Source organism: Lichenostomus cassidix, chromosome 2, assembly GCF_008360975.1.
Source record: "Lichenostomus cassidix isolate B80296 chromosome 2, HeHo_3.0, whole genome shotgun sequence".
NCBI classification, from domain to species: domain Eukaryota; kingdom Metazoa; phylum Chordata; class Aves; order Passeriformes; family Meliphagidae; genus Lichenostomus; species Lichenostomus cassidix.
In genome coordinates, this window is record NC_139482.1 from 54,190,371 (window position 1) to 54,206,771 (window position 16,401).

Here is a 16,401-nt window from a genome sequence, read left to right on the forward strand (position 1 = left end):
CTTCAATAGTACTGAGTGAACAAAGCTAAATTTGGGATTTCTTCCTTTTTAGAGACGTTGATTATTATTGGATTTACTTATTTTGTTGATTCCAATTTTGCAAATTTGGAGTATGATCCATATTCCGATCATTAATGTTACAACTACAATTATTACACCAATTAGTTTTCTCATGATTGCACTTAAATTTGGGATCCATGAAGTTATCCAGTCAAATAAATCTGTTCCTTGATCTTTCTGGATTTCGTGTAAAATTTTAGTGTTTTTCCTAATTTCCTCCAGATCAGTTTGTATTCTGAGGGTTTGATCTACATATACACAGCAGCTAGTGTTGATGACTGTGCATACTCCACCTTTGGAGGCTAGTATCAAGTCTAAAGCCATTCGGTTCTGCTTAACCACCTTTGAGAGGCTGGTGACTTCTTGTTGTAAGGCACTGATTGCATCATTTGTCTGGTTTTCTATTTGTTCAATAACTCCAGATATATTTACTATTGCCTTTTCTAATTCAGGTATTCCTATCCATGGTAAGAACCCTCTTACAAATTTATGAGTAGGCCTCTCAACCAAGGGATTTAAATTTCGTTTGTGTCTTGTTATAGAAGATCTTAGGTGTCCTCGGGGAAATTCTGATTTGTCAATAATGTCTATTTCTGGGACAACTGTACTGATGGTGCATATTCCTTCCCACGTAGGGGGTAGAGCTTTTCTAGCTTGGTTTCCACAAAGCCAATAGTATCCCATGCTGTCTGGAATAGGCCACCATTGCATGGTTAAAATGCCTTTTTTAGTTACGTCCAGATATGAATTGCACTCGGGATAAATACCTACTTTGACACCACGGTTACATTCAGGTAATATCATTTTTTGGTGTGAAGTTACTCCTGGTCCCTCTAGACATCTGTGAATACAGGAAGTCCCCACAGTTACAATGTCTATTGTTAGGATTTGTTGGTCTATAATGGTGTGACTTGTGGTTCCCCCCAGAAAGAGCATTATTTTGGCAGGAGGGAAACCATTGGAAAATATACCTGGTGTGGGAGTTCCCATCATTTGAGTAACTTCATCTGAGTGAGTAGGAAATTGAGAACAGATCCAACAATGACTTCGATTGGCTATCAGAGTTACAGCATGTACTAATTTGAGGTGGGTGTTTCTTTTCCATGGGTCAGATAGCATTTGCTCTATTTGTGTTAGGTTAGAGTGAGTCATGGAAGTATTAACATTTTTCTCTGGTTTCCCTTTCCCAATGACTAATTGCAAAGTTTTGTCAGGGTGGCTGGTGTACCATTTAGCATTGCTAAAAACAGTCACTTGCAGGCATAAAAACATAAGCAACATTATCACTAACATTTTGATTACAACACATTTACTGGTTGGTGTGCAGTCCCATGCGGTTTTCCGTTTATGTGGAATGGATGTTGTTTGTCTTTAAGAGTCCAGGACTTTTTGAAGTTTTCACAGCCGTGTAGCAAGCAGTTCTTTCTCCTTTTGCTTCTCACGTCCGGAGTACACGCTTAGCCTTTGATCTGGTGGGGATATTCTTAAATATTTAAGGTTATTAGAGAAACTAAAACAACAGAATTTAAATAGTGATTAACATTTTCTTTGAGAGTTGTCATTCCCTCTGTTGGCCAGTAGTTGGAAACAGGTCGCTATTTTCACTGCTGTCACATGGGGGCAGTGTAGGGACGGTTTTACGAGTTTTCAGTGGCCAAACAGGGTCTTGCCCTAAGCGAAATCAGCTTTGTTACAGTTTTAAAATGTGGGATACACCCATCGAGAGCTGATTCTATGCTGGTGTCCATTAGAATCAGTAGCTACCCAAGCCATGGACCCTCGAGCTCTTGTCAGCATCATTGGTACAATTCCAATTTGGGGTAATTTTACCATAACTTGTTGGCCCACTGTTAGATTATTTTGAAAAGTTTCAATCTTGTTATGTGGAGTTGTCTATTTAACTGATAAAGAGCATAAGATAACCGTTTGTCCCAGTTAGGATTCTGTGGTTTAAGGTAGCGTTTCAGTAAACCATTGGCCCGTTCCACCATTCCGTTTGCCTGTGGATAATAAGGTGTGTGAAAAATCCACTTGATACCTTCCTTCCTGGCCCAATCTTGTACTGCTGTACTGGTAAAATGTGATCCATTGTCACTCTGTATGGAGTCTGGAATAGGAAGGCTAGAAAACCACTCACTAAGTCCTGAGATAGTGGCTTCTGTGTTAGCTTGTCTGGTTTTTGTGGCCTTTATTAGTCCAGATACAACTTCAACTCCTGTTAATATGTATTTATAACCATTAGATGGTTTTAAAGGTCCAATATAATCTATTTGCCAGGTTGACCACAGTGCCTTATTATCTTTGATGTGTAAGGGTGGTTCTTGATCTGGATGATTTTGTTTGAGTCTCAGCTGACATTGTGGACACTGTGTGAGGATATTTTTGCACATTTGTCTGGTTATGGGCCATCCTCTACTTTGTGCTGCAAAAAAGAGAGTACTTTCACCCGTGTATTCTAATTTACAATGTAAAAATTCTGCTAATCTGTACCATTGTTGTGAGTCCTCTAATTCATCACTTTTTATCTTTTTTTGTTTTTGTTAGATTATCTACTTTGTTGTTCCAAAACAATTGCAATGTATGGTCATTTGAATGTGCTTTAACCCAGCCTATTTGGATTTTTCGATTCTGAGCTTCTGCTAACAACCACTCCCAATCCTCTTTTTGCCAAACTGTCTTTCCATTTACCTGCCAATTTAACTCTTCCCACTGACGCAACCATTGTGTGGCTCCAGCCCAGACGGCGTAAGAATCCACATACACTTTCTCTGCCTTTCTCTTTACTGCCAGTAACACTGCTTTCAATTCTCCTACTTGTGCACTTCCTAAACCTTCTTCCATCACTTCCTCTCCTGTTTCAACATTCAGAGCTACTGCTCTGTACTTCCATATTCCATCAATTCGTTTAGCTGAGGCGTCAGTAAACCATACACCTTTTACTTCAGAACCTGGGGAAAACGCAGGGGCGTTGGTTATTGGGCTGCTTTTGAATGGCTGTTGCAGAGCCAGAGTGTCTGGGGGAATGTCCATTTGTAATTTAGTAGGTTTTATCAGCCCTTCAGTGATAACCCTTTGGTCTGTGATACCTGTGAGGTATGCAAACCATTTGTGTACTGTGGGTCTTTGTGCAATGCCCTCAGGCGGAGCAGAGCCTTTTGTTACACTACTTAGCAAGCTGAAAGGTCCTTGAATTTTAACAGGCTGCAGCTGCTGGAATCTCTCTACTTGCTTGAGAGCTCTAGTAAGAGATAAAAGTCCTTTTTCCCAGTTGGAATATCTTTTTTCAGTGTCTTTAAATGATGTGGAGCTGAATCCCAGTGGACGCTTGGGTCCTTCAGGTCCTTTTTGAAATAAATTACAGTAAGTTCCATGTTCAGCAAAACCCCACTCAACTACTATGGGATCACTGGGATGAACTGGACCAAGGGATTGGTAGGTTTTTATTTCTTCTATTAATGTTTGCAGAGCTTGTTGGTTAACATCATCCCATTCCCATGCTTGATTTTTTCTCATAAGTGTGTATAAGGGTCTTGCTATTATGGAAAACCCAGGAACATGCTTTCTCCAGTACCCCAAGGAACCCATTATCTGCTGCAGTTCCTTTTTAGTTGTGGGGGTAGGTATGGTGTCTAATTTTGTAACGGTTTCCTCCGGAATTACAGCTCTGCCTGAAACCCACCAGACTCCTAAAAACTTTACTTCTTTAGAAGGTCCTTGACATTTGGTTATAGGTACTTTTATTCCCTCTTCGCTCAATTTATTCCATATGTTTTCTGCAGCAACCCTCACTGCTGTTTCTTCTTTGCCACCCACCAATACATCATCGATGTATTGATACATTTGCACTCCTTCTGGTATGTGTACTTGTTGGAGTAGCTCAGCTAATGCATTGTGTGCTATAGTGGGGGAATGTTTATAACCTTGAGGCAGTCAATTGAACGTATATTGTACTCCGTCCCACGTGAATGCAAACTTAGGTTTGTCTTCCTCATGAATTGGTACCATGAAAAACATGTCTTTTATATCTAGCACAGCCATCCACTCGTGAGCAGAAGCCTGCAGTGTGGAAGTTAAGTTTGCAATGTTGGGAACAGCCGCTGCTAGGGGTCCCGTGTTAAAATTTAATCTTCGATAATCAACAGTTAATCTCCAATTCCCATCTGGCTTTTTTACTGGCCAGACAGGGGAATTAAAAGGAGAATGTGTTCTATATATGATATTTCTTTGTTCTAAGTTTGTGATTACCGCATTAATTCCCGTTTTGGCTGCTAGAGGTATGGGATATTGTTTGACGTTAGTTACAGCAGACACAGGTAATATTGGAGCCATTTTTAGAAGTTTTATTTTTCTATTTTTTCCAAAAAGGTTACTGCGTGAGGTTTCTGCAGAACCAAAAGACCAGATAGTACCGTCTTGTAATTGCCACTTTTTTCCTTGAAGGATATCATATCCTAAAATGCTCTCTTCATGATCAGCAATAGCGAAAACATGAGCTGTCATTCTTTTTTCTCCAGGTAACCACAACCGGATTTTTGCTAAGTAAGCTGTGGTACTGTCTCCATTAAAACCAGTTAAAAGTATCTTTTTCCTCTTTTTAAAACTTAAGTTTAATTTTGCAGCGTCTGCTAGAGAGATTAAAGAGATTTGGGCTCCAGTATCAATAAGGAATTTCAGAGGCTGTCTCTTTGGTCCTACGGGCAAATACACATGTGGGCTAGGTTCTTTGGGTGTGTCTGAGCGCTGGCTCGGCTGCCCTGGCGTTCCAGCGCTTGTCAGTTTTTTTGAGGTGCAAATGGGTTGGGTGTAGGTGCAGTTTCTGCTTCTTGTGTGATGTTTGAATTGCTGAGAGGTGGTGATTTCATCTCTTCTGTGAATTGGATCAAGCTTGCAATGGAACTATTTGCCCTTCCTCTTATTAAATCTTTTGGAATACCCAGGGAGAGGGCTTTTCTCCATAACTCGTTTCTTTTTTCTTTATTAGAGTCTGATTGATAATAATTCCTTTTCTCGGAGGTGTTATGTTTTACTACTTTCACCCGCCGTTCAGGAATTCTTTTGGGTTCGATTACTGACTCTAAATTCCACCCAATTTCTTTTGCATGGGAGGTTACATGGTGTGAGAGATCTGCCCATGTAGGGATAGGTCTCTGTGGTGCGTGTGGATTTTGTCTGTTGAATGTTATATTGTTTCTGATTTCATCTCGTTTTTGTACCAAGTGATTTTTTATGTCTGATGGGGCTCCCCGTATTAAGGGGTGCATCCTTTCAGGATCTACCTGCGCAGAGATTGGGATGTTTCTGCCCCCTCTTTCATGCATCGCTTGAATACAAACAGCTTTCACTATTGCAACTGTAACCTCGTCTGCAGTATGAATAGGGAGTACAGTTGGTTCCCCTCTGTCCATCTGGTTTGTTCCTCCTGCCCAGTAAGCCACTCTGCTAGTGATGGAGCGTGGCTCGTCAAGGGGTTGTGGTCCAAGGTGTAAAAATACTCCTGGACCCCAGAAGCCATAGCTCTCTGAGCCATCTAATAATACATTATCTCCTCTTGTGAGGCAAACTCTCCATAAATATTCTGTTTCACTTTCCCCCGCCTTTCTTGAGTATTTTTCTTTAATGTTTGCCATTTGTAAGGCATCATACAGGGTTGTTTTGGTGGTAGTTTGCTGACCTCGCCTTTGCGGGCCCTGAGATATTTCAGTTTTTATTATGGGTTTCATTTTAAATTCTGGAATTTCTTCCCCCTCAGACGGTGGAAGTTCTGTGTTTTCATCTGACTCTAAGTCAAAGGTGTCATTATAATTTTCATCAGAGCTTTCCCAGATGTCACCATCCCAATTTTCAGGAGATGTTATTAATTTTTTAATTTTTCTGACATCCATAGATTTGGGAATATGCAATAATGTTAATTCCAATTTTTCCTCCACCATTTTTGCATGTTTTTTAGATTCTTTTAGCCCCTGTTTTGCCTGGTTATATTGGCTTTGCAGGGATAATTGTGCCAATTTTAATCTTTGTATTTCATTCATCAATTTTTCATTTTCTTTTATTATTTGTTCTCTCCATCTCCAAGCAGAGTTTAAACATAGGGTGAATATATGACAAATAATGCCCTTTCCTTTGGTATCTTCTAATGAACCCCATTTTTCATCTAATTTTTCCTTTATGTTTCCCCACTGAAACCAGTTACTTGTGGGCCAGGGATCATCAGTATCAATGTGAATATTGTGCCTCCGTAAATATTGTGTAAGTTCCTTACTCTCAGTTCTCAAATCGTTAGCCATCTATCCTGCCGACTACGCCAAAAATGTCAAGGGGTGGAAACAGAGGGTATATAGATTTTACCACTTGCCTAGGCCTATGGCAACTAGTGACCAAACCTATTCAGAGTGACCAGCACCCTAAAACCCAGTCTCACTCATAAGTTCTTATAAAGACAGCCGATTTATGTCTAATGTAAAATAGATTATGGTTTATTAGACACAGGTGAGAACGGAACAAAGAACTAGACAAATTTTACTACACAAAACATGAAAAGCTATTCATAGCTAAAACATATATATATATATATGTGCCCAAAATAGGGAGATTAAAACAATACAGCGCTAAAAATGAAAAAGGTACCTATTAATATTATTGTAGCTAGCAAAGAAGAATACAATTTAGGAAACTGAATGCTTCTTACCAAATCCAATTTTTGGAGCTGGGGATGCACCAGATCCTCTCTCAATCCCTCGGGGAAGTAACCACAGAGCTTGAGTCCAAACTCAGGGGAGAGGCTTTTCACGCTCCAATGTCCATGTAGAAAGCTTCTACTTTTGCTGAGTTTTTTGTGGTGTTTTATAGGGAAAAGAGTGTGTATTTGCAGTCACTTGAAAATTCTTCACATTCTCTCAGTGTCTCGCTCTGAGTTTCAGATGCCAGCATTGATAGTCCGGATTAAGCCATTGACTTAATCTGAGCCATCGATCTCGGCCAGCAATCAGGGAGAGAGAGAAGGGGGGGGGGTGTTTGTCCTGCCACATTCATGCAAGGCAAGAGATTGCTTAATCTCCACAACTGTAACATTTCTGCGTGTTACTAGTTGGATGACAAGCTTCCTCCAAAACATGCTCTCCGCAATAATGTGATTTCTCATCTATTTCTGACTGCTTAATCCATTTTTTTAAAGTTTAAAAGTCAAATATGATGGTTTTTTGATACTGCATTGAAAATCCAAGTAGTAGAAGCTCACCAGTCAGTGCTTAAATATCAGAGATGAGTAAACAGACATTTAAATCCTACTAGACGTTTGTAATCCAGCACACTCAACAGAGCATTGTATGCAAAGTGTTCTCTTCCTGATGCCACCTCTCTTTGGAGGAGTTGAAGACTAAAGGGAAGGGAACAAGAGTTAGTGACTGACAGAGAGACAGTAGCTTCTTGAGATAAATATATATGTGTGCATATATTTCTAACCTGGCTCCAGTCCAGTAGGGAAAATTTTGCAAATGAGTATCAATATCCCTGGAGATCACTGTCATTGTAATACTTCATCAGCTGTTCACAGGCAGGTAAGAAAGTTCTTTTTGATGGGAATTATAAAATGAGAAGCAAAGCAGTACCTTCATGTCTTTGACCAGCTATTATTTTCTGGATAGGCTGCCCAAGGAAAATTCCATACCAGACAAAATACACAAACCAGTGTCTTTTGTTCTTAGAGGAAATTATAGCATCAGTCTTTTGGGGGCAACCCACTGAAGGATAATTTTGCTTTCTTAGTTTTCACTCTTCCCCCCACACTTTGCCTGGTGGTTGCTCAGAAGCAACAGGATGATGCTGTTTGTTGGCTAGCTGTCTTATCTGTCACATAAGCTGACTGTTTACATGCTGCTTTGGTTTCTGTATTGACGACAACAACACTTCTCTCTATTCCATTTTCTTTCTCCATCTTTTTTTCTTTTCCTAGTACTCTATACTCATGGTCCTTTTGCTCTTTTACTCTCTAATGGGCTACTTTTTGAACCAAGTTTTGTGTTTATCTTGGTGTAAAAATTTCCATTGTTTGAGTTCTGCTTTTTTAGGTATGCTTTTCTGTCTAGCATGTTTCTCTTGTTGCAGCCCTTAAGTAATTTGGACTGACTTTCTTAGAATGAAAAGTGTTTCCTAACACCTTATTATCTACCTTATTTTAACCTGAGTTAAAAAAGATCCAGTCATAAGCACTCATGAAAGCCTTAAAAATGTCAAAGTCAACAAGCCACCAGTGGGCATCCTTGGCACACATATTGGCATGCATTAGGGCTCCGGAGTGAGCACACAACCGGACAGTAGCACACAGTACATAGCTCTGGCTGAGGCTTCCTCAAAGATGACTTGGTCGGCAGTGCCAAAGACTTTTCCAGATTTTGGATGACAGAAGCACCTGCTGCAGTGTCGTTGTTGCAATTCTTTGAAGGACTGCTACCATTAGAAGATTTTGGGGTGCACAGAAGCACAGAAACCCTCATATTTAGGCACTTGAGTGGGATTTTTGCACCAAGGACATCAGAGGCTTGGAATCATGCTGTCATCAGCGGCTCATTTTGCAGGAAAAAAGGTCAGTCATATAATTGCATATATTGGAGTTATTGGAAAATAATGCACTTGACATCCTTATACTCTTAGATGTATGAGAGAAGCAGTTCATTTTAAAGGGTTTTGGGATTTGAACTCCAGTAATCAGTTTCATTTTGCTGCATGACTTCTGAGTGACTTGATATTGGAAGTAGGAAGTACAAATCCAGGCATGATTTCATAGAATCATAGAATGGTTTGGGTTGGAAAGGATCTTAGAAATTATCTAGTTCAAATCCCCTTGCCATAGGCAGAGATGCCCCTCACTAGACGAGGTTGCTCAGACCCCCATCCAGCCTGGCCCTGAACACTTCCAAGTATCCTTCCAAGGACATCACAACTTCTCTGGGCTACCTGTTCCAGTGTCTCACTACCCTCTGAGTAAAGAATTTCTTCCTAACATCTAATCTAAATCTCTTCTCTTTTAGTTCCAAATCATTCATTCCCTTTTGTCCTACCACTCTCTACCTGTGCAAAAAGTTGCTCTCTCTTTTTCATAAGATCCCATTAAGTACTGTCAGGCCAAAAGGAGGTCTCATCAGAGCCTTCTTATCCCCAGGATGAGCAGTCTCTCAGCCTGTCTTTGTAGAAGTTCTCCATTTCTCTGAACATCTTTGCGGCCTTCTCTGGACCTGCTCTAAGAGGTCCATGTCTTTCTTATGCTTAGGACCCCAGACGTGTACACAATACTCCAGGTGGGGATTTAAGCAAGGAACAGTCAATTGAGCCTTATTATGACCCTCTGTCCCTTCATTTTAATATACTTGAGAATTTGAGGTTTAGTATCACACATTCTTAAAACAATTTTTGCTGTATTCAGACTCCTTCTCTTGTTCACTGATGCTTCTTAGTCTTAGCTGGACCTTGATCTTTCTTGCTGGTTACCAAGGACTTGGAGGAACCGTGCCATCAAGTTGTTGAACTTGTGAATGGCTTTTATGTGCCATTTTACGTCACCTGCATGACAGTTTAATGTCTGGTGCGTATCAGTGATGTTTTTACTGATGAGACTGTGTACTATCCCCCATAGCTTTAGTCACCTCGTGCCTCAGTCTTGTGTCTCTTCCAGTCTTCTTGGCAGTATGTGTCTGGGTTCTATACTTTATGATTTATTTTTAAGCTTTTGAGAGCTATAAGTGACTTGAATGGTTTTATGGGCCAGTTGTTACAGAAACCTTAAGTCAGTTTCCCATTCTCTACCTCGAGCTCTTTCCCCAGTGCAGATGGGGAAGTTCTGGATCTTCATGCAGGTGGCAAGGTGACAGAGGTACAAAGGGGTCCTGCATGAGGAAAAGAAAGCACCATACCCTTCAGGTGGCTTAATGTAGTGATAAAGAGTAACTGATCTACAGGAAGGGGAGGAGATTTATGAGGTCTGTAAGCAGTTCTGCTGCCTAGTTGTCAGTCTGTGGCTGTCAGAATGGCTCATATGCTCCAGATAAAGAAATCTTAAAATCAGTCATGCAATTTCTTAAAAGCTGTAAAACTATTCATCCTCTTTGTTCAAAATTTATTCATGAGTTATGAAATGATTGAATTTTCCAGTGGAAACTCTAATGGATTACTAGCAAGAATAAATACAATCCTTATGGTAGGGTAGGTCACTTCCCTGGAGAACCATATAAGTAATTAAATATGAAGAGCCAGACCAAGATGTCTCACCCCTTCAGGAAAATGGAAATTTCTCCAAGATTCAGGCTAGATTACCCTGTAGGGGAGTGAGGAGACCCCCCAGGTCTGTCTCATTCTCCATGGGAGCTTGACTACATTGGAACTGTGATGGTAAAGAGTCACCTACCCTCTACTGTTTTCCCTGTGCTTAATGGGAATGTCTCTGCACTGCCACCACCAGGATCCCTATCACGTGGAGGCCTCTATAATTTTTTGGGTGTTCCAGGGACAGGGACTTTTTCCCATAGAGATAGGGATCATTTAATCCCACAAGCTCAGTCTTCAGTAACTGGGTTATTTAGAAACTTTTTTCCTAAGTGGTTCAAATGTTTTGGCACTTTTAGTTATAAAATGGACCCAATTACCAGCAAGTGGTACTGAATGAAACAATTGATACTTAATATAAATTTCTAACTGTTCATTAGTAGTAAAAATTCATGTTTCTTAGTATTTTAATGACTTGCTTTTAATAATTTGTCTTTCTCAGTAATAGCAGTTGAAAACAGCAGAGACAGCCTGCAGTCCATGACTAAGATACTAATCCTCTTAAATGTAGTGCTGAATAATGTGTGAAAGGTATCAGTGTGTAAGAAATAATTCTATGTGAAAACCAGCCAAATAAAAAAATCATCAGACATTGTAAGTTTATACCCAGAGGCATGAAAAAGAATGGAAATTCACTGGATTGTTATTTACCTGTTCACTCATTTGGGGTATTGCAGTAAACCTGGTATAGATGCAGTCAGAGGGGAGTAGGATAGGTGATCTTTGCCAGGAAATTTCAGACTGAAGCTCCTGACTGAAGAAGCCAAATACTTTACTGCCCACTTGCTTCACATTGCAGCTGGATTTGACGGATGTTTTTACAGGAATATGGTAGAATGGATAATTAGCCAATTCTCAGGACTGAAAATAGGGTAAAAGTTGGTGTAGTTTTGATGTGACTCAAGCATGGCATATTAGGTGTGTTTTACTTATTCTCTTAAGCAGATATATGCCTGTGTCCTGTAGTACTTAAAAAAGAAAGTCTAGGAAAAGATGCCAACATGGATTGTAACTGAGTTGAGTGCCAGCTACAGGAGGGATTATCTAGCAGCTGTGCTAGCCTGCCTGCTGCAGGAACCTCCACCACAAGTTTATCATGCAGAGTGCTTAAGGGCAGAAGCTCAGGTATCAGAAGGGATCAAATGTGAGTAGTGATGAGCAAACCCTCCTGGTCTGTGTGTTCACCCTGAGTGGAGAGAAGCAGCCTTCTTAAGCACAGAGATACTCTGTTGGTTTTGCCTTACCTCTTGAGTTGATTAATTTGCAATGGCATTAAAGATTTTCAATTAGTCCTGTGTGGAAAGATACATGAAGATCATCTGTATTTTATTGTAATGGCATCTTCTAACACAAAAATAAAAAAAAAAAGAAAAAGAAAAAAGAAATCCTTTTACTCAGGGGAACCCTTTCTTAGCTGGGGATGCATCATCCTAGGTACTAACCACAAAAGAGGAAAGGAAGAAATGCATCTTAATTCTTGGGCTATCCTAGTATTCTAAGCTGACCTCTGTCATTAAAAACCACCCCCAAGACAATCCCTGAAGAGATCGAATATTCTGTTTTGGCTCGGTACCTTTTGATTTAAGGTTGAGAGCACGTACCCCCTAAACACCAGCATTTCTTTGTGCTTCTTCTCCCCCATGCCATTCTCTCTTTTGTACTCAAGGACTGAGAACAGGCATGTACTTTCAGGTTTTTCAGTATCTGTTATCCTATCCTATTTTTCAGTATCTGTTTTCCAATCCGTTGCGTAAACCACCATTTTAATACTAGAAAGTGTTCATTACTGCATTTATTTTCCCGTCATATTTCAAGCATGTGTTTTGGGAGTTTGTGGTGGAATGGCAACTGACTAGATTGTCTGCTCTTCTAGACATTCAAGTTTCAAATGGGTTTTCTGCTTCTACTCGTGAGCATTTCTTTGTGCAGAGAACAAAAATATTGAGGTTATTCCTAAATTCATTCACTAAGAAGCTGAATCTGAAGATCATGCTTAGAGATATTTTCAAGACAGTACAGATGTGCTTTAGCAAACAGATTTTGACTAGAGAAAAAAATATGCTTTTTAACAAAAAGGTTAATGATAAGTAAAACATTCAAGAAATGTTTTGATTTTGCAAAGAAGTTGAAATAAAATTTGTCATTTTAAAATTACTTATTCTGAACTCTTAGAAAGTTAGGCAAGATGAGTTTGGTTTCACTGGATTCAGGATCATATTCAGCATCTAATGGATTGGTGCTACATCAAATTGCAAACCCCAGTGCCTTCGCTGAGGCTGTTTTTTTATTCATTGGGGTCAGACTGATCTCACTTGAGATAGATTTGGGCCCCTTCTCATAATATAATTGAAATTATTTTATGTTTAAGCCAGCTTCTCTGTGTATTACAGAGTGATAACCATCAATAGTCCCTGTTCTTGTTCCACCTGTGGTAGCAAGAACTCCAAAAGTGACTGATCAGTTTGGCTTAGCACAATCTTCTACAGGCACCACCCTGTTGCAAGCATAAATAAGCACTGGGCTCCACAAACTTCTAAACCTACAGGATGATCATACAAGATTCTTCATAAAACCAGGTCCATTACAGCACTCTCCCCAAGTTCAGGTACCTCTTTTATAAATTTGCCAAAGGGAATAGCATAGTGGGTATATATGGGTGAAAATAAAGATATTTAGCAACTATTTCTTGTTGTTTGCACTTATATATTCCTCTTTCTGTCTAATTTCAGGGATGCAAGATGCCTCAAAGAAGCTTACCGAGTCTCTTCATGAAGTGTATGAGCCAGACTGGTACGGACGTGAAGATGTGAAAATGATTGGAGAGGTAAGATGTACAGAAAGAGGGAAAAGGTATTTTGGCTGCAAATGGATTAATCTGAGCTATTGAGGAGAAATGTGCATCCAAAATTGACCTTAATCCTTCGTTTCATGTTAAATCCTGTTTCCTCAGCACGTAAATTATGGGTCTTGTGAAATGCAGTTCCTGTTGGCCAGATGCAGCCCTTGCAGTGTCTATTGTATGAACTGATATAAACTCCCACTGAGATCAACGTCAGTGTGAGCAGAATTGGTCCTGATAGCATCTGACTGACAAGTTTGTACAAAGGTATCTTACATGCAATTTTACAGTCAGGATTCTCAATTCAAATGAATGTTAAAAATTATCAAATCTGCTTATCCTTTTGTGCTAGTGTAACAACTGTTGAGTCAGTGGTACTAAACAGGATATCTTATGAGACACTCACCTCTCTTTAACAAGAATATGGAAATTAAGGGCAAATTAGAGTTCAGGACACTATTCATTTTTACCTTTTTACCTTCCTCCAGTAATTAGAGAAGAATAGGCTTTTCTAGACAACACAGCAGGAATTTGACTTGAGGTGCTCTGAATTTCCTGCTTAAACAGTCTCAGTTCTGAGGAAGGCTGTCAGCAAATGTGCTGGTGGTGACAAGAAGGTGCAGTTGACAGGGAAGCTTTTAACCACCTGGCATTCAGTTTGCAAGGCCTCTGTGTTAATGTAGTTAACATAGTTAACAGCAAACTGGAATACAGAGTAGTCTTCCCAAATCCATGTACAGATTGCTTTTCTTCTCTGAGGCTGCGTTCTCCTACCCTTCCCTGCTGCGAGGTGTTTTGATTTTAAAAGCACCCAACTTCCAAATGACCTAATTTAAGATATGTATTTTTTGTTTGATTGGTGTAGGGTCTTTATATTGCTTTAGGTTAAACAGCTGAAAAACCCCATGCTGCATCTTGCTGTAGCATCTCATCTTGTATCCATAGGCTATTAGATTTTACACTTGTAAATTTGTAGTTGTGTGAAAGGACCAAAATCTGGCTCTTAAGCTCTATCAGATGTAAAGATACATTCTAGATGTGTTTTCTTAATAAGAGAGTCATGGGAAATAATACAAAATCTCCTTATTTTTTTCTATACATAATCACAAATGTAGATTTATGCATCAATTAGAGTGGCAAAAGCTCAATTAGAACTTAGCCTGGCCACTTCTGTAAAGGATAATAAAAGGTGGCTTTATACATACATTCATATCAAAAGAAGGACAAAAGAAAATCTCCATTATTTATTGGACATGGGAGATAATATGGTTACCAAAGAGGAGGAAAAGGCTGAGGTACTTAACACCTTCTTTGCCTCAATTTTCAGCAATAAGACAGGTTGTCCTCAGGACAGCTGGCCTCCTGAGCTAGTAGATGGGGACAGGGAGCAGTATAGTCTTCTGTATACTTCTATATACTTCTTCCCCAGGAAGAAGCTGTTAGTGACCTGCTGCGCCACTTTGATGCTCACAAGTCTGTGGGATAGGTGGGATCCATCCTAGAGTGATGAGGGGGCTGGCACACCAAGCCATGCTTCATCATTTACCATCAGTCCTGGCTAACTGGGGAGGTCCCAGATGACTGGAAGCTGGCCAGTGTGATGCCCATCCATAAGAAGGACCAAAAGGAGGATCTAGGAAGCTACAGGCCTGTCAGCCTGACCCTGGTGCCCAGCAACATCATGGAACAGTTCATCTTGAATGTGATCACACATCACCTACAGGACAACCTGGGGATCAGACCCAGCCAGCATGGATTTAGGAGGGGCAGGTGCTGCCTGACCAACCTGATCTCCATTTATGACCAGGTGACCTGCCTGGTGGATGGAGGGAAGGCTGTGGATGTTGTCTACCTGGACTTCAGCAAAGTCTTTGACACTGTCTTCCATAGAATAATCCTGAAAAAGCTGGCAGCCCATGTCTTGGACAGGTGCACCCTTCACTGGGTTAAGAGCTGGCTGAACAGCTGGACCCAGAGAGTGGTGGTGAGTGGTGCTGCCTCCAGTTGGTGGCCAGTCACTAGTGATGTCCCCCAGTGATCTGTGTTTGGCCACATCCTGTTTAAGATGTTTATTGTTGATCTGGATGAAGGGATCGAGTCTACCATTAGCAAATTTGAAGATGACACCAAGTTGGATGTGAATGTCAATCTGCTGGAGGGTAGAAGGGCACTGCAGGGGAACCTGGACAGGCTGGATAGATGAGCCAAATTGAATGATATGAGGTTTAACAGACCAAGTGCCAAGTCCTGCACTTTGGCCACAACAATCCCCTGCAGCATTACAGGCTGGGGACAGAGTGGCTGGACAGCAGCTAGGCAGAAAGGGACCTGGGGGTATTGACCAATGGCAGACTGAACATGAGCCAACAGTGTGCCAACGTGGCCAAGAAGGCCAATACCATCCTGGCCTCAATCAGGACTAGTGTAACCAGCAGGACTAAGGAAGTGATTCTTCCCCTGTAATCAGAACTGGTTAGGCTGCATCTTGAGTACTGTGTCCAGTTCTGGGCCCCCCAATTTAGGAAGGGTGTTGAGATGCTCAGGTGAGTCCAGAGAAGGGCAACAGGGCTGGTGAAGGGTCCAGAACACAAGTACTATGGGGAGTGGCTGAGGGAGCTGGGTTTGTTTAGCCTGGAGGAGGCTCAGGGGAGACCTTTTCACTCTCTACAACTCCCTGAAAGGAGGGTATAGCCAGGTGGGGGTCAGTCTCCTCTCCCAGGCAATCAGCCACAGGACAAGAAGACACAGTCTCAAACTGTGGCAGGGGAGGTTTATGCTGGACATTAGAAAGAATTTCTTCACAGAAAGAGTTATTGGTCATTGGAATGAGCTGCCTGGGGACGTGGTGAAGTCACCATCCCCAGAGGTGTTTAAGAAAGACTGGATGTGGCACTTAGTGCCATGGTGTTAGGTCACAGGTTGGACTTGATGATTTCAAAGGTCTTTTCCAACCTAGTTGATTCTGTGATTCCATGGTCCCACAACCTAGAGTAAAAACAAATTACGTATCTGTTCAGTTTAGGATATAAATGATCATTCTGAAAGACCTTTCCACTTGAAAGACCTTATTCTGGATGGGAGGAAAGATGATGGCTTAAAGGATCCTTCAGCAATGTTATTTGAGTCCATTAGTTTTCAGAAAACCTCCATTATTTTATTTTTTTCCAAACATGTATCAGCAAGATACAAAG

At 40.7% G+C, this 16,401-nt stretch overlaps 1 protein-coding gene across 3 annotated transcripts in view; it reads left to right on the forward strand.

Moving 5' to 3' along the window:
* Positions 1-16,401, forward strand: part of AMPH (amphiphysin) — a 133,466-nt gene that overhangs the window by 74,491 nt on the left and 42,574 nt on the right. For all 3 annotated transcript variants that reach the window (XM_085051600.1, XM_085051598.1, XM_085051601.1), the window contains exon 4: positions 13,101-13,195. In XM_085051600.1, the coding sequence (XP_084907726.1) occupies positions 13,101-13,195 (95 nt within the window). The remainder of the gene's footprint in view (positions 1-13,100; positions 13,196-16,401) is intronic.